At 43.4% G+C, this 22486-nt stretch overlaps 1 protein-coding gene across 3 annotated transcripts; it reads right to left on the bottom strand.

Moving 5' to 3' along the window:
• Positions 1 to 61: 61 nt before the first annotated feature.
• LOC139562419 (ras-related protein ORAB-1-like) lies at positions 62 to 18154 on the bottom strand. 3 transcript variants are annotated; one of them, XM_071380123.1, is made up of 7 exons: positions 17931 to 18154; positions 17721 to 17789; positions 4979 to 5051; positions 4569 to 4664; positions 3250 to 3345; positions 2946 to 3077; positions 62 to 2680 (listed from the first exon to the last, which is right to left on the bottom strand). In XM_071380123.1, the coding sequence occupies exons 2-7, from the start codon at positions 17732 to 17734 to the stop codon at positions 2483 to 2485; spliced, it is 609 nt and encodes a 202-aa protein (XP_071236224.1). In that variant the 5' UTR covers positions 17735 to 17789; positions 17931 to 18154; the 3' UTR covers positions 62 to 2482. The 3 variants fall into 3 exon arrangements, with proteins under 3 accessions (XP_071236224.1, XP_071236222.1, XP_071236223.1); XM_071380121.1 differs by lacking the exon at positions 17931 to 18154 and adding an exon at positions 17161 to 17236 and having other exon boundaries at positions 17721 to 17736; XM_071380122.1 differs by lacking the exon at positions 17931 to 18154 and having other exon boundaries at positions 17721 to 17918.
• Positions 18155 to 22486: the final 4332 nt, after the last annotated feature.

The following is a 22486-nucleotide window of genomic DNA, read 5'->3' as shown; positions in this document are numbered from 1 at the left end:
CCGCAACAACACTGAACTAGTAAACGATGCTAGAGAAATGGGAACAGATTTATTTTAAAACTGTATTTAGTTGCCTTTATTATGAAAAAAAGAACAGTTTTATATATGCAATTCTGAATGAAGATATTCCACAGGTAATGGCCCATTTGCAAACCAATCCTAAATTACTGGTGCAACTTATTTGCCATAAATGTAGGATAAATAATTAAAACAAAATGTTTCTACATATTCCACCAAGAATCGCAGACAGATCTTTCTGTATCATACAGTCTGGAAGTACAATATTTATTGTTTAAATCTGACATGTTGAGCAACAATATTACAATTGCCTACAGCCACAAATTTAATTCAGAAATTAAGTCAAGACTACTCAGATAATGTAATGAAGTCTACAGAACTAGCAGATCATACATATATACATAAGCATATATACAGTACCAGTCAAAAGTTTGGACACCTACTCATTCAAGGGTTTTTATTTTTAGTATTGTCTACATTATAGAATTAACACATTCAATCATGTAGTAACCGTGATTTAGACTCTTCAAAGTAGCCACCCTTTGCCTTGACATCTTTGCACACTTTTGGCATTCTCTCAACCAGCTTAATGAGGAATGATTTTCCAAACAGTCTTGAAGGAGTTCCCATATGCTGAGCACTTGTTGCTTTTCCTTCACTCTGCAGTTCAACTCATCACAAACCATCTCAATTGGGTTGAGGTCGGGTGATTGTGGAGGCTGGGTCATCTGATGCAGCACGCCATCACTCTCCTTGGTCTGCCTGGAGGTGTGTTTTGGGTCATTGTCCTGTTGAAAAACAAATGATAGTCCCACTAAGCAGAACCCAGATGGGATGGCGTATCGCTCCAGAATGCTATCGTAGCCATGCCTGTTAAATGTGCCTTGAATTCTAAATAAATCACAGACAGTGTCACCATCACACCTTCATGCTTCACGGTGGGAACCACACATGCGGAGATCATCCGTTCACCTACTCTGCATCTCACAAAGACACGGCGGTTGGAACCAAAAATCTCAAATTTGGACTCATCAGACCAAAGGACAGATTTCTACCGGTCTAATGTCCATTGCTCCTGTTTCTTGGCCCAAGCAAGTCTCATCTTATTGGTGTCCTTAAGTAGTGGTTTCTTTGCAGCAATTCGATCATGAAGGCCTGATTCATGCAGTCTCCTCTGAACAGTTGATGTTGAGATGTTTCCCTTACTTGAACTCTGAAGCATGTCTGAGGTGCAGTTAACGCTAATTAACTTATCCTCTGCAGCAGAGGTAACTCTGGGCCAGTCCTCATGAGAGCCAGTTTCACCGTAGCGCTTCATGGTTTTTGCGACTGCACTTGAAGAAACTTTCAAAGTCCTTGAAATTTTCCACATTGACTGATCTTCATGTCTTAAAGTAATGGACTGTCATTTCTTTTTGCTTATTTGAGCTGTTCTTGCCCTATGGACTTAGTATTTTACCAAATAGGGCTATCTTCTGTATACCACCCCTACTTTGTCACAACAACTGATTAGATCAAACGCATTAAGGAAAGAAATAACACAAATTAACTTTTAATAACGCACATCTGTTAATTGAAATGCATTCCAGGTGACTACCTCATGAATCTGGTTGAGAGAATACCAACATTGTGCAAAGCTGTCACCAAGGCAACGGGTGGCTACTTTGAAGAATCAAATATATTTTGATTTGTTTAACACTTTTTTGGTTACTACATGATTTCTTAGTTGATGTCCTCTACAATGTAGAAAAGAGTAAAAATGAAAACCCTTGAATGAGTAGGTGTCCAGACGTTTGACTGGTATTGTATATTTTTCTGTACTTTTTCACGAGACAGTGAGAGACTTGTGCAGTTGGCTGACACGCATATTCGCGAATAAACACCTTAGAGAGACATGCCGACACAAACAGTAAAATAACCAACAGGAAAGGAAAGCCAAGAAGAAAAAGACGGGGACAGAAGAATAGAAAACATAATTGAATTTGACCACAGACCAATCCCGAAATAGGAATGCAGTGAGATACACACACATTATTCTCATAACCCTGCACACAGAGGGGGGCGTTAACTGCGAGGGTGAGGGGGCAAACGAAATCAGTTGTCTCTGAGGTGGTCCGGGGAAGGGTGGGGGGGGTAAAGCCTCTCCAGGAGGGGGCCAGTGAGGGACCTGTCCATCTGACTGCTAACAGATTGCCTAGACAGTACTACTAATCAATTACCAGGGCAATAAGGGAGGGGGGGGAATTATTTATTTTCTTGGTAGTGCGGCTACAGTACAAATTCAGGCAACTTCATTTTGTTTTCCCTCTCGCACACACAACTTCTTTCTATCAGACTTTCCCTCTCTCGGTTACAGTTAGGCTAGGAAGGTGGGACATGGTGGAAAATGGGGCCAGGTGGAGGGGGCTGACAGGCCAGAGGGGGGTGCTTGAGGTGGGGGTAGAGGTGTTGGTGGGGTTCTCTCTCAGCAGCAGCCCCCCGAGGCAGGTTTGACAGGCGTACTCTGGATCTTGACATTGGACTTCTCGTTGCCTCCGGTCGTGGCCCCGGGCCCCATCCTCTTCTTGATCTCAGCAGCCATGGTCATGAAGGCCTGCTCCACATTGGTGGCGCTCTTGGCACTCGTTTCCAAGAAGGGGATGCCCAGGGAGTCTGCAAACTCCTGCAGAGAAAGGAATGGCGAGAGAGGGTTAGGGGATCTGCTGCATTCATGACAGGACTGTAGACCATTACTGCTACTAATTTACTACTGGGTTGTAGAGACCTGACTGTGTCCAAAACCATTTGGAATGTTTGGGGGCCTCAACAAAATCTCAATTCAAAAGTTGGTAACCACAGCTCTACACCATTTTTTCTAAAAGTTCATTGGAAACATGCATTACTTCTGCTCCATCTGATAACCCATTGTCTTGGTTAAAAGCCCTTACCTTTGCTGTTGTGTAATCCACCACTTTCTTTGTGGTCAGGTCACACTTGTTCCCCACCAATAGCTTGTTGACATTTTCACTGGCATAGCGGTCGATTTCCTGTAGCCACTGCTTGACATTGTTGAAGGACTCCTAGAAGAAGAAAGAGAATGAAAACCAACATATCAGGGTAGGCAATATATTTGTGAAGTAAGTCTTTCAAAATACTAATTCACCTGCACTCCTGAATTTAAATTCTGAAAAAGAAGCCAGAAAGCCCAAACACAGTAGTTAAAGACTGACTGTGCTAAAGAGACAGACTGACCTGGTCTGTGACGTCGTAGACTACGATAATGCCGTGGGCTCCTCTGTAGTAGCTGGATGTGATCGTACGAAACCTCTCCTGCCCCGCCGTGTCCCACTGCCAGCGTCAATACACAGCAGAGATAGTCAGTCACTGTCATAAATACGGGACTACCAAATAGATGCTGCCACACACACACACACACACTGCCAAATACAAGGTATCTGCAGGTTTCATCAAGTTGAATTTAAGACATTTTAAAGACCTTTTTAATGCAACTTGAAATGCAATTTAATAACAATTTGAGGTCTTCGTGCGCCACAAACCTGCTAATTTACCCATATTTTTAATGGCATTAACAGTGCTTTAATAAAGTAGTGCAATAGACTACTGAGATGGTATTCAAATATCTTGTTTAATCTAAGCAGGAATGCATGATTCAAGATATTTTGATGTGCACTGCAACCTAATCCAGCTATTGTCATGAATTTGACAATTAGGCCATTGTTGTTATAGTTTACTATTAAAATAGGACTCAATATTTGACTATTTTTTACAGACCACATTTTTTGTTGATGCCATAATTACACAAACACACACACACAAAAAACAGATGGTCATGCTTAGTTATGTTTCTAAAACAATAAATGTATTATTAGTAAAAAGTCATGTGGACTACGGTTCAATTTAATTTAATGACCTGTGAGTATTCTAACCAAAATATCAGACAAAAATATTTAGCTGCCACTTTAAGGTTACTTGGTAACAGGGCCACTTAAGTCATGTTTGCCTGTTAGAATGTCACTAGTTGAGGCCAACAAGGTCTCTTTCTGCTAGCCGTGGGAGCAAACTCAAACATTGAAAAGCAACCTAGCTTGTGAACAAAATAAATGTAAATAGCCAAGAAACATTAAAAAAGTCTCACTTTAGTAGACTTGAGTAAATTAGAACAACTTTTATGCCTGTGCCCATTGCTTCTAAAAACTATTCTTTCAGCACTCACAGTGCTGCTTCCTCGCACATTCACCAAATGTGACAAATAAGAACACACGCAAGCACCTCAAACAGATGAGAGAAGGACATCTCTAAATCGATAAAAATCACAATTTTATCGTCAACCATGTGTCTTAATAATGTAGGAGGCCTCTGCCTTGCGATATTTGATGAACAATCTAGAGTTAGGTTCTGTTTAGGAATGCCTACAAAGGCATTTTTTCAGAAATTCCATGGTACAAATGTGGCCAGATGCAGAAAGGCATACTTGTTAGGTCCTTGTTAGTATAGCTTGGAGTATCCCTTTCCATATTAGAAAAACAAAGATGTGGCGGGGAAACACTTACGATTTGAAGTTTAATGGTCTTTCCGTCTAATTCTATAGTTCGTATTTTGAAGTCTACTCCGATTGTGCTTATGTAGCTTTCTGTGTATGTGTCATCCTGTGGAGAGAGAGGAGAGGAATCTGAAAAAGTACAAATCCTTAACCCTTTCATACATTTTCAGTCAAGAGAAAAAAGGAATCAAAAGTATGACCATTCACCGCAAAAGGAGAGTAAACAAGATAAGTAAAATTAACATACATGAGTATTAATATAGAAGTTGAATACTATTTACTTCAGGCAGTGCACTAATATGACATCATTATTAATATGACTGGTTCAGCCTATGAACAGCTAATGAGTGATTAGTGCGAGCAATTTATGAATGGCTATGAGACACTTATAGGACATGGATGAATCAATAGGACACTTACTGCAAATCGGAGTAGAAGACATGACTTTCCGACGCCAGAGTCACCGATCAGGAGCAGCTTGAATAAATAGTCACTGTGGAGAGAGGAGTAAAGTTTTTTTTTTTTTTTTTTTAACACAGGTTTCCAGATTTTCCACAGTTTCAACGAAAGTACAGCCTTGTCAAGCTTGGGACTCTAAACTCAGAAGACAGCATTAGCTTTAGGGCTGACCCCCATTTACTCGACTGGTCGCAAATATATATTTTTATTTCATGGCACGCCAGTCTGAGTCCCGCCCGTCTCAGTGGACTAATCCATTGAAGAGGCAGCGGGGATGGCTCAGGCCATCACTCTTAAACAGGCATTGGCAATGCAAGACACGCTTGCCGTGAGAGTATTTGCCTTGGCACATCAAGCAATTTGATACAATTTATCAAATGTGAAATTTAATTCATTTCGAAATTGCATTGGTTTTCCATAAATGGCTAATGCTTTGGATCTGACACCATTTCAGGGAATATTCCTTAGGACTACAGTATGTTTGAAGATAATACGTCCTGGGAATAATTTAAATGTTGAGTCAAGAAGAAGGGAAGTGTGGCTAAGCTGCACAAGGCACATCTCTCGCCAGAATGCGCTCTCTCTCCAATTAGTGTGCATTCATTGTTTCATAACTTGATTGTTTGAACTGTTTGTCCTTTGATTGTTAGTGTCTATCAATTGCATATACAGTGCATTCAGAAAATATTCAAACCCCCTGACCTTTTTCCACTGTTACGTTACATTATGTACCGTTACGTTACGTTATTCTAAAATGGATTCGTTTTCCCCCCTCAATCTACACACAATACCCCATAATGACAAAGCAAAAACAGTTATTGTAATTTTAGCAAATTTATAAAAAAAAAAATATCACATTTACATAAGTATTCAGACCCTAATTCTCAATACTTTGTTGAAGCACCTTTGGCAGCGATTACAGCCGCAAGTCTTCTTGGGTATAACTCTACAAGCTTGGCACACCTGTATTTGGGGAGTTTCTCCAATTCTTCCTGGCAGATCCTCTCAAGCTCTGTCAGGTTGGATGGGGAGCATCGCTGCACAGCTATTTTCAGGTCTCTCCAGAGATGTTCGATTAGGTTCAAGTCCGGGCTCTGGCTGAGCCACTCAACGACATTCAGAGACTTGTCCCGAAGCCACTCCTGCATTGTCTTGGCTGTGTGCTTAGAGTCATTGTCCTGTTGGAAGGTGAACCTTTGCCCCAGTCTGAGCACTCTGAAGCAGGTTTTCATCAAGGATCGCTCTGTACTTTGGTCCGTTCATCTTTCCCTTGATCCTGACTAGTCTCCCAGTCCCTGCAGCTGAAAAACATCTCCACAGCATGATGCTGCCACCACCATGCTTCACCGTAGGGATGGTGCCAGGTTTCCTCCAGACGTGACGCTTGGCATTCATGCCAAAGAGTTCAATCTTGGTTTCATGGTCTGAGAGTCCTTTAGGTGCCTTTTGGCAAACTCCAAGCGGGCTGTCATGTGCCTTTTACTGAAGAGTGGCTTTCGTCTGACCACTCTACCGTAAAGGCCTGATTGGTGGAGTGCTGCAGAAATGGGAGAACCTTCCAGAAGGACAACCATCTCCACAGAGGAACTCTGGAGCTCTGTCAGAGTGACTTTGGGTTCTTGGTCACCTCCCTGACCAAGCCCCTTCTCCCCAGATTGTCCAGTTTGGCCGGGCGACCAGCTCTAGGAAGAGTCTCGGTGGTTCCAAACTTCTTTCATTTAAAAATGACGGAGGCCAGTATTTTCTTGGGAACCTTCAATGCTGCAGACTTCCCCAGATCTGTGCCTCAACACAATCCTGTCTCGGAGCTCTACGGACAATTCCTTCGACCACATGGCTTGGTTTTTGCTCTGACATACACTGTCAACTGTGGGACCTTATATAGACAGGTGTGTGCGCCTTTCCAAATCAATGTCCAATCAATTAAATGTGCTACAGGTGGACTCCAATCATCTCAAGGATGATCAATGGAAACAGGATGCACCTGAGCACAATTTCAAGTCTCATAGCAAAAATGTTTATGTAAATAAGGTGTTCTTTTTTAATACATTTGCACACAAAAAAAGCTTTTCACTTTGTCATTATGGGGTATTGTGTGTAGATTGATGAATATTTTTATTGAATCCATTTTAAAATAAGGCTGTAATGTAACAATGTGGAAAAAGACGAGGGGTCTTTTATACTTACTGGATGCACTGGATCACCAGTAGTGATTGGGGTGGGGGGATCAATAGTTACATACCAGGATGTCATTTTTTACAATATATTTGATAATTTTTACAATATTTTTGCCCTAGTTGGCTGTACCTGAACCAAAACTCCAGTATTGGTCCTTCATAGTTTCCTTCCATCCCCCCCCAATTCAAGTCCACACAGCAACACAAACTTCCATAGTTGTCGGTACAGAAAATAACGTTTTCTACAGGCAAATAAAATTAAACCTCACAATACTGAGCTGTGCAAGGTCAGCAAAACCACATAAGGAAATAATAGTCAGTGGGGGGGGTCAATGTTTCAGTGCTCATGTGATACACACTCAGACAAGAGAATTTTAAAAGAGGTAAAGACTGCACTGTGACTGACAACAGCATAGCATGTTCAACAGAATACACTACCAACTTAGTAGGCCTGTGCCTGACTTAACCAAGAAGCCTACTTTAATTGAACGCAGACAATTCATGTTTAACTTTTTAGGGATAGGGGGCAGCATTTTCACTTTGGATGAATTGCGTGCCCATAGTGAACTGCCTCCTACTCTGTCCCAGATGCTAATATATGCATTATTATTACTATTGGATAGAAAACACTCTGAAGTTTCTAAAACTGTTTGAATTATGTCTGTGAGTATAACAGAACTCATATGGCAGGCAAACTTCCAAACAGGAAGTGGAAATTCTGAGGCTGCTGTTTTTTCTACTCATCGCCTATTCAAATCCCAGGAAGATATGGATTTGTTTGCACTTCCTACGCCTTCCACTAGATGTCAATAGTCAGTAGAACGTTGAATGAAGTGTATACTGTGATGTGGGACCGGATGGGAGGTGTTTCAGTCAGTGGTCTGGCAGATTGCCAGTTCCTGGTCACGCGCATTCCTCATGATATCGCCTTGCGTTCCATAACTTTTACAGACACGGAGGAATTCTCGGGTTGTAAAGTTATTGGATATATATGATAACAACATCCTGAAGATTGATTCTCTACTAAGTTTGACCAGTTTATTCAACTTGTAATAACTTTTTGAAGTTTTTGTCCGACGTTATGCGTCACTTGCACGAGCGTTTGGATATGTGTACTAAACGCGCGAGCAAAAGCAGCTATTTGGACATAAATAAATTGACATTATCGAACAAAACAACAATTTATTGTCAAACTAGGATTCCTGGGAATGCATTCTGATGAAGATATTCAAAGGGAATATTTATGATGTCATTTCGTATTTCTGTTGACTCCAACATGGCGGAGAAATGTTATTTATATTTGAGCGCCGTCTCAGATTATTGCATGGTGTGCTTTCTCCGTAAAGTTTTTTTGAAATCTGACACAGCGGTTGCATTAAGAACAAGTGTATCTTTAATTATATGTAAATCATGTATCTTTCATCAAAGTGTATGATGAGTATTTCTGTTATTTGACGTGGCCCTCTGCAATTTCGAGTCATTTCTGAACATGGCACCAATGTAAACTAAGATTTTTGGATATAAATATGCACATTATCGAACAAAAAATAAATGTATTGTGTAACATGATGTCCTATGAGTGTCATCTGATGAAGATCAAAGGTTAGTGATTAATTTTATCTCTATTTCTGTGACTCCTATCTTTGGCTAGGAAAATGTCTGTGTTTTTTGAACTTGGTGGTGATCTAACATAATCATATGTTGTGTTTTCGCTGTAAAGCATTTTTAAAATCGGACACGATGGGTAGATTAACAAGATGTTTATCTTTCATTAGCCCTATTGGACTTGTTAACGTGTGAAAGTTAAATATATTTCAAAAAAATATTTTTGAATTTCCCGCGCTGCCTTTTCAGCGGAATGTTGTGGGGGGGGGGGGGGTTCCGCTAGCGGAACATGTGTCCTAGAAAGGTTAACGAGCAGTTACAACAGAGCCATTGTTCAGAGTTTGCCAAAGCTCCCTGTAGTTCAACAGATCAGATTTCAGAGTGCTGCTAACCTTGGTCAGTTATGAGATACAAAACACAGACACACAGACATGACTAATTGGACCTCATGTCAAATATGCTTTTTTAGTTATTGGTACAAGCCTAACAGCATAGCAACCGCAGCTTACCAAACACTAATCGTGCAACAAAAAAATGAAAAAATAAATCAGCCTAACTTCTAAAACACCATTCCTTGCTCCATTTCTACTTGCTCAAATACACCAATTCCTGCTATGCTCATTTATATTAGCATCAACAGTCCATACATCCTGTCCAACTCCCAACCGTGTGAATTAGGCTACACTAATGCTTCCCTATCAAAATAGGTCAGACCAATAAATGAAAAAAAATCTCTCGCTAACTATAGGCTACAGCTATTGTTCACCTCTAACCAAGGCATTCACACACAGAGAGCTCTCGCCCTTTCAACCCCCTCCACTCTGTACGCTGTTTTTTATTTAACATGGGCTGTGCCATACAACCAGGCTACACAGAAAAAGGTACGGAAACTCCTGTAAGCCGATTAAGCATTCCACAGCAAAGGGGAATGCAGCTGGACTTCAGATCCCCCTCCAGTCTCTCCAGTAGTACAGTCAAAGGAAGGAAGGAAGGTTCGGAAGAACTTAGGCAACGCTCTAGTCTGGTGTGATCTGACCCAGCCCCAAGGCTAAGAAGCTCTGATGCAGCCGTTTCCTGCCTCCCTGTCCCTTTCCTCTCCCATTGGAATGAATTCCAGTCATACCCTCTTTGTTAAGCAGATGGTTGAGGATAATGACAGCTTCTATGAAAGGCTAGTAGTACCGCTGACTGGTCATGCAAGACAGAGAGGGAAAAGCCTACAGCAAAAACCTGTCCATCCCTCTCCTCTATCACAGTCAGTGTTAATGTTTTAAATCGGATTGAATGATACTTTGTATGCTGCAAACACATGACACCACCCACCATTATTTGACTTTCACATGACATTTGACTTTAAAACTCCTTTGAACACCTATAACACATGCAAACACACTACGTGGCATTCAATCACAAAATTCTACAAACGCCACAGAATCAAACACTGCAATTTTAGCATTCCTATCTCAGTCTCTCCTCGGGGAGGTCAGTCTAATAAGATGTGTCGAGGAAAAGCAGGGTTTAGATCAGACCAGAGGTTCCCTTCCTCACTACTACAGAGGTCAATGAGAGTCACAGTGTGTCAGCCAGGCCCTAACAGTCTGTGGATCAGAAGCTCAGCTCCAGCAGATGAGATAGGCTAGAGCTTCTGTTAGGGAAAGGATAGGCCTAATGAAAGCAAGTGATCTGCAAAAACACAAATGTACCCTGTTTTCTGCAGGCTAGAAACTGGGAACCCAAAGAAATATTTAGGCTAGTAACTGGGAACTCGAGAAGCCCAAAAGACAGTTTTGTCTTGTTGACCAGGTGCATTTGAGTCCATGGAAGCAGTGTGGAAGGACTTCACACTGCAACAAAAGATGCCAAAGGAGGTGTAAGGGCTGGGGCCAATAGTGCGAGAGTGGAAATTACCTCTGCTAGGCAATGATCTCTCTCTGGTAGTTAGTTATTGTCATACCAAAGCAAAAGTGCTTGACAGTAAAAGGACAATTAGGCTAAACTGTAATGATTTACACAATGATGTAGGCTGGGGTAATTGTTGATGGATTAGCCAAGACAATACATAAGATAGGCCTATGGGATGTCCATTGTCCAGGTGTAAGTTCACGAGTAGAACTCCTAAAATAGTAAATCAAATCAAATCAAATTTTATTAGTCACATACACATGGTTAGCAGATGTTAATGCGAGTGTAGCGAAATGCTTGTGCTTCTAGTTCCGACAATGCAGTAATAACCAACAAGTAATCTAACCTAACAATTCCACAACTACTACCTTATACACACAAGTGTAAAGGGATAAAGAATATGTACATAAAGATATATGAATGAGTGGTGGTACAGAACGGCATGGCAAGATGCAGTAGATGGTATAGAGTACGGTATATACATATGAGATGAGTACTGTAGGGTATGTAAACATAAAGTGGCATAGTTTAAAGTGGCTAGTGGTACATGTATTACATAAAGATGGCAAGATGCAGTAGATGATATAGAGTACAGTATATACATATGAGATGGGTAATGTAGGGTATGTAAACATTATATTAAGTGGCATTGTTTAAAGTGGCTAGTGGTACATTTTTACATAATTTCCATCAATTCCCATTTTTAAAGTGGCTGGAGTTGAGTCAGTATGTTGGCAGCGGCCGCTAAATGTTAGTGGTGGCTGTTTAACAGTCTGATGGCCTTGAGATAGAAGCTGTTTTTCAGTCTCTCGGTCCCTGCTTTGATGCACCTGTACTGACCTCGCCTTCTGGATGATAGCGGGGTGAACAGGCAGTGGCTTGGGTGGTTGTTGTCCTTGATGATCTTTATGGCCTTCCTGTGACATCGGGTGGTGTAGGTGTCCTGGAGGGCAGGTAGTTTGCCCCCGGTGATGCGTTCTGCAGACCTCACTACCCTCTGGAGAGCCTTACGGTTGTGGGCGGAGCAGTTGCCGTACCAGGCGGTGATACAGCCCGACAGGATGCTCTCGATTGTGCATCTGTAGAAGTTTGTGAGTGCTTTTGGTGACAAGCCGAATTTCTTCAGCCTCCTGAGGTTGAAGAGGTGCTGCTGCGCCTTCTTCACGACGCTGTCTGTGTGGGTGGACCAATTCAGTTTGTCCGTGATGTGTACACCGAGGAACTTAAAACTTTCCACCTTCTCCACTACTGACCCGTCGATGTGGATAGGGGGGTGCTCCCTCTGCTGTTTCCTGAAGTCCACAATCATCTCCTTTGTTTTGTTGACGTTGAGTGTGAGGTTATTTTCCTGACACCACACTCCGAGGGCCCTCACCTCCTCCCTGTAGGCCGTCTCGTCGTTGTTGGTAATCAAGCCTACCACTGTAGTGTCATCCGCAAACTTGATGATTGAGTTGGAGGCGTGCATGGCCACGCAGTCGTGGGTGAACAGGGAGTACAGGAGAGGGCTCAGAACGCACCCTTGTGGGGCCCCAGTGTTGAGGATCAGCGGGGTGGAGATGTTATTACCTACCCTCGCCACCTGGGGGCGGCCCGTCAGGAAGTCCAGGACCCAGTTGCACAGGGCGGGGTCGAGACCCAGGGTCTCGAGCTTGATGACGAGTTTGGAGGGTACTATGGTGTTAAATGCTGAGCTGTAATCGATGAACAGCATTCTCACATGGGTATTCCTCTTGTCCAGATGGGTTAGGGCAGTGTGCAGTGTGGTTGCGATTGCGTCGTCTGTGGACCTATTGGGTCGGTAAGCAAATTGGAGTGGGTCTAGGGTGTCCGGTAGGGTGGAGGTGATATGGTCCTTGACTAGTCTCTCAAAGCACTTCATGATGACGGAAGTGAGTGCTACGGGGCGGTAGTCGTTTAGCTCAGTTACCTTAGCTTTCTTGGGAACAGGAACAATGGTGGCCCTCTTGAAGCATGTGGGAACAGCAGACTGGGATAAGGATTGATTGAATATGTCCGTAAACACACCAGCCAGCTGGTCTGCGCATGCTCTGAGGACGCGGCTGGGAATGCCGTCTGGGCCTGCAGCCTTGCGAGGGTTAACACGTTTAAATGTTTTACTCACCTCGGCTGCAGTGAAGGAGAGCCCGCAGGTTTTGGTAGGGGGCCGTGTCAGTGGCACTGTATTGTCCTCAAAGCGGGCAAAAAAGTTGTTTAGCCTGTCTGGGAGCAAGACATCCTGGTCCGCGACGGGGCTGGTTTTCTTTTTGTAATCCGTGATTGACTGTAGACCCTGCCACATACCTCTTGTGTCTGAGCTGTTGAATTGCGACTCGATTTTGTCTCTGTACTGGGACTTAGCCTGTTTGATTGCCTTGCGGAGAGAATAGCTACACTGTTTGTATTCGGTCATGCTTCCGGTCACCTTGCCCTGGTTAAAAGCAGTGGTTCGCGCTTTCAGTTTCACGCGAATGCTGCCGTCAATCCACGGTTTCTGGTTTGGGAATGTTTTAATCGTTGCTGTGGGTACGACATCGTCAATGCACTTCCTAATGAACTCGCTCACCGAATCAGCATATTCGTCAATATTGTTGTTGGACGCAATGCGGAACATATTCCAATCCGCGTGATCGAAGCAGTCTTGAAGCGTGGAATCAGATTGGTCGGACCAGCGTTGAACAGACCTGAGCGCGGGAGCTTGTTGTTTTAGTTTCTGTTTGTAGGCTGGAATCAACAAAATGGAGTCGTGGTCAGCTTTTCCGAAAGGGGGGCGGGGGAGGGCCTTATATGCGTCGCGGAAATTAGTATAACAATGATCTAGGGTTTTTCCAGCCCTGGTAGCACAATCGATATGCTGATAGAATTTAGGGAGTTTTGTTTTTAGATTAGCCTTGTTAAAATCCCCAGCTACGATGAATGCAGCCTCAGGGTGTGTGGTTTCCAGTTTACAAAGAGTCAGATAAAGTTCGTTCAGGGCCATCGATGTGTCTGCTTGGGGGGGAATATATACGGCTGTGATTATGATCGAAGAGAATTCCCTTGGTAGATAATGCGGTCGACATTTGATTGTGAGGAGTTCTAGATCAGGTGAACAGAATGACTTGAGTTCCTGTGTGTTGTTATGATGATCACACCACGTCTCGTTAATCATAAGGCATACCCCCCCGCCCCTCTTCTTACCAGAAAGATGTTTGTTTCTGTTGGCGCGATGCATGAAGAAACCAGCTGGCTGCACCGACTCCGTTAGCGTCTCTTGAGTTAGCCATGTTTCCGTGAAGCAGAGCACGTTGCAATCCCTGATGTCTCTCTGGAATGCTACCCGTGCTCGGATTTCATCAACCTTATTGTCAAGAGACTGGACATTGGCGAGTAGTATGCTAGGGAGTGGAGCGCGATGTGCCCGTCTCCGAAGCCTGACCAGGAGACCGCCTCGTTTGCCCCTTTTACGGCGTCGCACAGGGTCGCCGGCTGGGATCAGATCCATTGTATTGGGTGGAAGGCAAAACACTGGATCCGTTTCGGGAAAGTCATATTCCTGGTAGGAACGATGATGAGTTGACGTTAATCGTATATTCAGTAGTTCCTCCCGACTGTATGTAATGAAACCTAAGATTACCTGGGGTACCGATGTAAGAAATAACACATAAAAAAATAAAAAAAAATCTAAAAAATTATAAAAAATAAAAAAAGTAAGCCAACAAGGTGAAGGTGGCGACGACAGACACGGCAGCTCGGCATCTAGGTCCTAAGCAACTTTGCAGTATTTTGTTTCTTTGTACGTCATTTCTTACATTAGTAGCTTCCAAGTATTTTACTCGCTAATGTTCAGTCCCTGGACAATAAAGTAGACGAGCTCAGGGCGAGGATCTCCTTCCAGAGAGACAAGGACTGTAACAAACTATGTTTCACGGAATCATGGCTCTCTCCGGATATAATGTCCCTGTCCCTAGAGCCAGCTGGGTTCTCAGTACATCGCACAAACAGGAATAAAAAACTCTCCAGAAAGAAGAAAGGCGGTGGTGTATGTTTCATGATTAACTACTCAGGATGTGATTGTGATAATGTTCAGGAACTCAAGTCCTTTTGTTCACCCGACCTAGAATATCTCAAATGTTGACCGTATTACCTCCCAAGAGAATTCTCTTCGGTTATAGTCACAGCCGTGTATATTCCCCCTCAAGCCAATACCACAATGACCCTCAAGGAACTACACTGGACTTTGTGCAAAATGGAAACCACATATCCTGAGGCCGCAATTATTGTGGCTGGGGATTTTAACAAAGCAAATTTGAGGAAAACGCTAACGAAGTTCTACCAACAAATTGCCTGTAGTACTCGCGCTACAAAAACATGAGCATTATTACTCTCCCTTCCGGGATGGCTACAAGGCCCTCCCCCGCCCTGCCGGCAAATCAAATCACTCCATCCAACTCCATTCTGCTTCTCCCTTCCTATAGGCAGAAACTCAAACAGGAAGTACCCGTGCTAAGGTCTATTCAACACTAGTCTGACCAATCAGAATCCATGCTTCAAGATTGTTTTGATCACGCGGACTGGGATATGTTCCGGGTTGTCTCTGAGAATAACACTGACGTATACACGGAAACAGTGACTGAGTTCATCAGGAAGTGTATAGGGGATGTTGTTTCCACTGTGACTATTAAATCCTACCCTTACCTGACACCCTAGACCCACTTCCATTTGTATACTGGCCCAATAGATCCACAGATTATGCAATCGCCATTACACTGCCCTATCCCATATGGACAAGAAGAATACCCATGTAAGAATGCTGTTCATTGACTACAGCTCAACCTCCAACACCACAGTACCCTCAAGCTCATCATTAAGCTCGAGCCGTGGGTCTGAACCCCGCCCTGTGCAACTGGGTCCTGGACTTCCTGATGGGACGCCCCCAGGTGGTGAAGGTAGGAAACAACACCTCCACTACACTGATCCTCAACACAGGGGCCCAACAAGGGTGTGTGATCAGCCCCCTCCTGTACTCCCTGTTCACCCATGACTACGTGGACATGCACGCCTCCAACTCAATCAAGTTTGCAGACGACACAACAGTACTAGGTCTGATTACCAACAATAACGAAACAGCCTACACGGAGGAGGTGAGGGCCCTGGTGGAGTGGTGCCAGGAAAATAACCTCTCCCTCAACGTCAACAAAATAAATAAACTGATCGTGGACTTCAGGAGACAATGGAGAGAGCACGCCCCTATTCACATTGACGGGACTGCAGCGGAGAAGGTGAAAAGCTTCAAGTTCCACAACAGCCTTCTTCACCACACTGAGGCGCAATAGTGCCTCTTCAACCTCAAGATGCTGAAGATATTTGTCATGGCCCCAGATTTTTACAGATGGACAACTGAGAGCATCCTGTCAGGCTGTATCACCGCCTGGCACTGCCCGCAAACTGCAGGGCTCTCCAGAGGGTGGTGCGGTCTGCCCAATGCATCACCTTGGGCACACTGCCTGCCCTCCAGGACACCTACAGCACCCGATGTCACAGGAAGGCCAAAAAGATCATCAAGGACATCAACCCCCCAAGCCACGGCCTGTTCACCCCGCTATCATCCAGAAGGCGAGGTCAGTACAGGTGCATCAAAGCTGGGACCAAGAGATTAAAAAACAGCTTCTATCTCAAGGCCATCAGACTGTTATATAGCCATCACTAGCCGGCTACCACCCGGTTACTCAACCCTGCACCTTAGAGGCTGCTGCCCTATGTACATAGACATGGAATCACTGGTCACTTTAATAATGTTTACATACTGTTTAACTCATTTCATATGTATATACTATATTCTGTTTTTTATTCAATGCCACTCAAGACATTGCTTGTCCTAATATTTATATATTTATTAATTCCATTCTTTTACATGTGTGTATTGTTGTGAATTGTTACGATACTACTGCACTATTGGAGCTAGGAACACAAGCATTGCTACACCCGCAATAACATCTGCTAAACATGTGTATGTGACCCCCCAAAAATTATGCTACACACAGTTTAAGAGTTAAAGAACAACTGAGTTACAATTAATAACATACCCCTTGAGGTTTCAAATAAATAACTGAAATGGCTATAAATGGAGGCAATAGTATAGTGTGCCTGTCAAAAAAAAGGAAGGAAAGGGCTACCCTTCAATGCAAAGTCATATGCACTAGATTGTGTCATCAGAACTTAATATTGTAAACACCATTTCAAATCAGATGTTCAGTCATGCCAGTGGGACTATTGAATATGAGAAATCAATCATTTAAACTGAGCTGAAATACAAAAGCTGTATCACAAAAGGGAAACGTATAGGCCTAAACTACAGTAATCAGGTACTTGCCAACCTGCATGGAGAGATGGTAGTAGTAGACAAACCATTACTTGCCAAACAACCCAATGAGTGTGTTGAAAGAGGCATGGCATATGGCAGGCATGCTCGTGACCTACACATGACTCTCAGGATGTAGAGGGGGGGTGGCACTGACTGTCCTCTTGCTTGTTTTCCGCTTGAGGGCCAAATTCACTGAATGTCATGGAAAAGGCAAGCTAGTTACATGAATTATTGACCACAAGCGCACAAAGGCTGCCGTAACGTTACACACTCGCATAATGACTTGCATGGCTAACGATAACCATAACATGTAACTTTAGCAGACGTGCGTTGTATTGTCAGACTACTAGTTTCAATATGTTAAGTAAAAAAGGAAGTAGTAACGTTAGTTACCAACCAAAGTAATGTTCCTTTTGACAACAGCACTTATCGTTAACTAACTGATGAACGTTAGGTAACGTTACCTAGTCTAGCTTGCTAGGTAACGTTAACTAGCTAGCTAAGGTAGATGCTACTTAGCAACTAGCTAGCAAACTCACAACAACTGTCTGCAAACATAATTCACCTGTGCGAAACGTTATTATGCGCTAAATAAACAACACAGTGACAATAGTAGTTAACTAGCTTGCACTTCTTAGACAGTTGATCAGCTAACGATAGCTGGCTAGCTACTTACTATTCGGGATTCATCCTGGACTCGTCACAGTAAATCCCCTCTTCTTATAAAACGACACCCCCTTCCGCTCTGAAAAATCGAAATAAATACTTAGCTAGCTAATTCCTTCGATAAAAAAGTAGCTAGATAATTTAACTAGGTGACAAGGTACTCCTCCAAAAATAGGCTAGTTGTCTGAAACCCAAAATGGCTGCTAGTAACGTTACCAACCAGGAAATAGCAACTCCACAAGCAGAGAAGCCTTACAGAGAGTTGAGCGATTTTCGGAAATCGTAGTTTGTCCCTAAAGGGTCGTCAACTATTGACTACGTTCTGCCGTGAAGAATATGACTACAGTGCCCTACTGACAATGTAGGCAACTAGGCTGGTCGATGTTTCAACCGCTCGTTTGCCCCTTCTGCTTGTTGTCAAAGCTAAAAAGAGGTTACGTCATTAGTGAAACGTGGCAAAATGTTGGCATGAAATCCAGTCTGGACTGGATAAATAAATTGCTCTCCATATGGCTTAATCAGACTTAATCAAATCTAAATCAAGCCTGTCATTGTTTTATTAAAATAATTCTGAGATGAGCTCTAAAAAAAAACAACGGACAAATTGTTCCTCTTTGTCATTGCTTTCTCAAAATGTAAGACCATGATAGTGTTTTGAATGAGTAAATTAATAAAGACGACAACAACCACCACTGGGAGGGATACAATGTAATGGATGGCAAAATTAACTGAAGGCACAGTCCAGTTCCCTCATGAAATTGATCAGCCACATCAGATATCAACAAAGGTTAGCTCCTCGCCTCCTTCACTAAAGCTATTGGAGGAGAAGGTCAGAAGGGCGTGACATCTGGCTTTCTCATCCAATGGTTTTTGAGATGAGCGAGGACGCAAGTAAGTAATTATGATTATGCCAGTCACAGTTAGTCCATAACATGAACCGTGCATGTGAAAAGAGTTCAACATTTCACAGGCTAAAGCTAGAAACGTCCATACCATAGATTGGGGAGAAAAAAAGTGTCTGCTACATACCATTCTAACGTCATACCTGTGTGTAGGCCTACTTCAAAATATATTTTCAGACAGCACTATTAGACCCTTATATATAGTAAACATACAATAGTTGTATTATCTATTACTGATTATATCGATACAATTCAAGAAATCACTGATAATAATGACACTCTTTCTTTCACTGTGCATGTGTGTCACATTGTTCTGTGCCCTCTGTTGCTTTGGAATGTGGAAGCTGATTACTTGTTTCCAAAGAATAATTCCCCTGGTTCAAGAATGTGTAGGGAAACTCCATTGAAAGGACAGAGGACAGGTTTCAATCTAGCGTTAGGGAGTCATGGATACAGAAAGACCCAAGCTGGTTTATTTGCAATTTAATGTATCTACAGTGCATTCGGAAAGTATTCAGACCCCTTGACTTTTCCACATTTTGTTACGTTACAGCCTTAATATAAAATGTATTAAATAAAAAATGTTCCTCATCACTCTACACACAATACCCCATAATGACAAAGCGAAAACAGGTTTTTAAAATGTTTAGCAAATGTATTGCAAAATTAAAAACAGAAATACTTCTTTACATAAGTATTCAGACCATTTGCAATGAGACCATTTGCAATGAAATTGAGCTGAGGTGCATCCTGTTTCCATTGATCATCCTTGAGATGTTTCTACAACTTGATAGGAGTCCACCTGTGTTAAAATTGATTGGACATGATTTGGAAAGGCATACACCTGTCTATATAATGTCCCACAGTTGACAATCAAATCAAATCAAATTTTATTTGTCACATACACATGGTTAGCAGATGTTAATGCAAGTGTAGCGAAATGCTTGTGCTTCTAGTTCCGACAATGCAGTAATAACCAACAAGTAATCTAACCTAACAATTCCACAACTACTACCTTATACACACAAGTGTAAAGGGATAAAGAATATGTACATAAAGATATATGAATGATGGTACAGAACGGCATAGGCAAGATGCAGTAGATGGTATAGAGTACAGTCTATACATATGAGATGAGTAATGTAGGGTATGTAAACATAAAGTGGCATAGTTTAAAGTGGCTAGTGATACATGTATTACATAAAGATGGCAAGATGCAGTAGATGATATAGAGTACAGTATATACATATACATATGAGATGAGTAATGTAGGGTATGTAAACATTATATTAAGTGGCATTGTTTAAAGTGGCTAGTGATACATTTTTACATAATTTCCATCAATTCCCATTATTAAAGTGGCTGGAGTTGAGTCAGTATGTTGGCAGCGGCCACTAAATGTTAGTGGTGGCTGTTTAACATTCTGATGGCCTTGAGATAGAAGCTGTTTTTCAGTCTCTCGGTCCCTGCTTTGATGCACCTGTACTGACCTCGCCTTCTGGATGATAACGGGGTGAACAGGCAGTGGCTCGGGTGGTTGTTGTCCTTGATGATCTTTTTGGCCTTCCTGTGACATTGGGTGGTGTAGGTGTCCTGGATGGCAGGGAGTACAGGAGAGGGCTCAGAACGCACCCTTGTGGGGCCCCAGTGTTGAGGATCAGCGGGGTGGAGATGTTGTTACCTACCCTCGCAACCTGGGGGCGGCCCGACCCAGGGTCTCGAGCTTGATGACGAGTTTGGAGGGTACTATGGTGTTAAATGCTGAGCTGTAGTCGATGAACAGCATTCTCACATAGGTATTCCTCTTGTCCAGATGGGTTAGGGCAGTGTGCAGTGTGGTTGCATCGTCTGTGGACCTATTGGGTCGGTAAGCAAATTGGAGTGGGTCTAGGGTGTCAGGTAGGGTGGAGGTGATATGGTCCTTGACTAGTCTCTCAAAGCACTTCATGATGACGGAAGTGAGTGCTACGGGGCGGTAGTCGTTTAGCTCAGTTACCTTAGCTTTCTTGGGAACAGGAACAATGGTGGCCCTCTTGAAGCATGTGGGAACAGCAGACTGGGATAAGGATTGATTGAATATGTCCTTAAACACACCAGCCTCAAGAGGGCCACCATTGTTCCTGTTCCCAAGAAAGCTAAGGTAACTGAGCTAAACGACTACCGCCCCGTAGCACTCACTTCCGTCATCATGAAAGTGCATGTCAGGACATGTGCATGTCAAGTGCATGTCAGGACATGACCAAGAAGGGAAATGGCGGCGAGTAGTGCGGATGAAATGGAGGAAATCGAGAAAAAGTTGGTGAAGCAACAGCTGTGCTGAAATGAGAACAATATGGGTGCTACTTCGAGAACACAAACTCCTGCATCTTTCACAGCAAAGAGCGAGGGAGTCCCAGGGGATGACTGGAGGAGCAATGGTGGACCGGAAGCATTGTGTGATTCTCTTGGCACAAGTACAGTTGGTGAGAATGAGTGGACGATGGTGAAGAAGAGTGGAGTGAATAGGGCTTAAGTTGGAAATGAACTGCAGTTTATGGTTAGAGTGCGATTCGCGAGCAAGGATATTTTTGGGAGACCCGTTTGCAGTCTCAAAGATGGTGAAGGACGAATTGGGTGAAGTGGAATCAGTTTGAATAACCAGGAGCAGTATGATGCTGTATGGTGGTATGGTGTCGACAGCACAAAAGGAGAAAGCTCTGTGGCTCAATAAGATGTCGACGCATGATGTGGAAAGCTATGACTTTTAGAGTAGGGCACCGGTTAAAGGTGTCATCTCTGGTGTTTTGTTGGACATAGAGGCTGTGTGGTTTAGGGATAACATTCAAGGAGTGGTAGACGCACGTCGATTGAATCGAATGATAGAGAGAAGGAAGTCGTTCTCCCAACTTATGTAAAACTTGAGTACGTGAGATATGCGGATGATGGAGGTCACAGTAGCTAGGATCAGGGCAATCCAGACGGTCTCCTATGTGGAGGCAGTGAAAATAGCTGAAGGACTGAGTAGAGAGGAGATGGAAGTGGATGTCCCATAGTCTGCAGTGAATGCAATGCAGAAGAAGGATCTCAACATACTAATAGTAAAGAAGGTGGACTTCGTTGCTTTTATAGCGCAAGTAGCCTCTATAATTCTTAAATGGAAGAAGTTTGGAAGCACCAAGCCTCTTCCTAGAGCTGTCCGCCCAGCCAAAACTGGGCAATCGGGTGAGAAGGGCCTTGGTCAGGGAGGTGACCAAGAACCCGATGGTCACTCTGACAGAGCTCCAGAGTTCCTCTGTGGAGATGGGAGAACCTTCCAGAAGGACAACCATCTCTGCAGCACTCCACCAATCAGGCCTTTATGGTAGAGTGGCCAGACGGAAGCCACTCCTCAGTAAAAGACACATGGCAGCCCGCTTGGAGTTTGCCAAAAGGCACCTAAAGGACTCTCAGACCATGAGAAACAAGATTCTCTGGTCTGATGAAACCAAGATCGAACTCTTTGGCCTGAATGCTAAGCATCACGTCTGGAGGAAACCTGACACCATCCCCACGGTGAAGCATGGTGGTGGCAGCATCATGCTGTGGGGATGTTTTTCAGTGGCAAGGACTGGGAGACTAGTCAGGATCGAGGGAAGGATGAATGGAGCAAAGTACAGAGAGATCCTTGATCAAAACCTGCTCCAGAGCGCTCAGGACCTCAGACCGGGGTGAAGGTTCACCTTCCAACAGGACAACGACCCTAAGCACACAGCCAAGACAACGCAGGAGTGGCTTCGGGACAAGTCTCTGAATGTCGTTGAGTGGCCCAGCCAGAGTCCGGACTTGAACCCGATCGAACATCTTTGGAGAGACCTGAAAATAGCTGTGCAGCAACGCTCCCTATCCAACCTGACAG

The sequence above is a fragment of the Salvelinus alpinus genome, chromosome 32 (genome assembly GCF_045679555.1).
Source record: "Salvelinus alpinus chromosome 32, SLU_Salpinus.1, whole genome shotgun sequence".
Taxonomy (NCBI): domain Eukaryota; kingdom Metazoa; phylum Chordata; class Actinopteri; order Salmoniformes; family Salmonidae; genus Salvelinus; species Salvelinus alpinus.
Note: the sequence above shows the minus strand (reverse complement) of the source record. Positions and strands in the feature narration are given on the sequence as shown.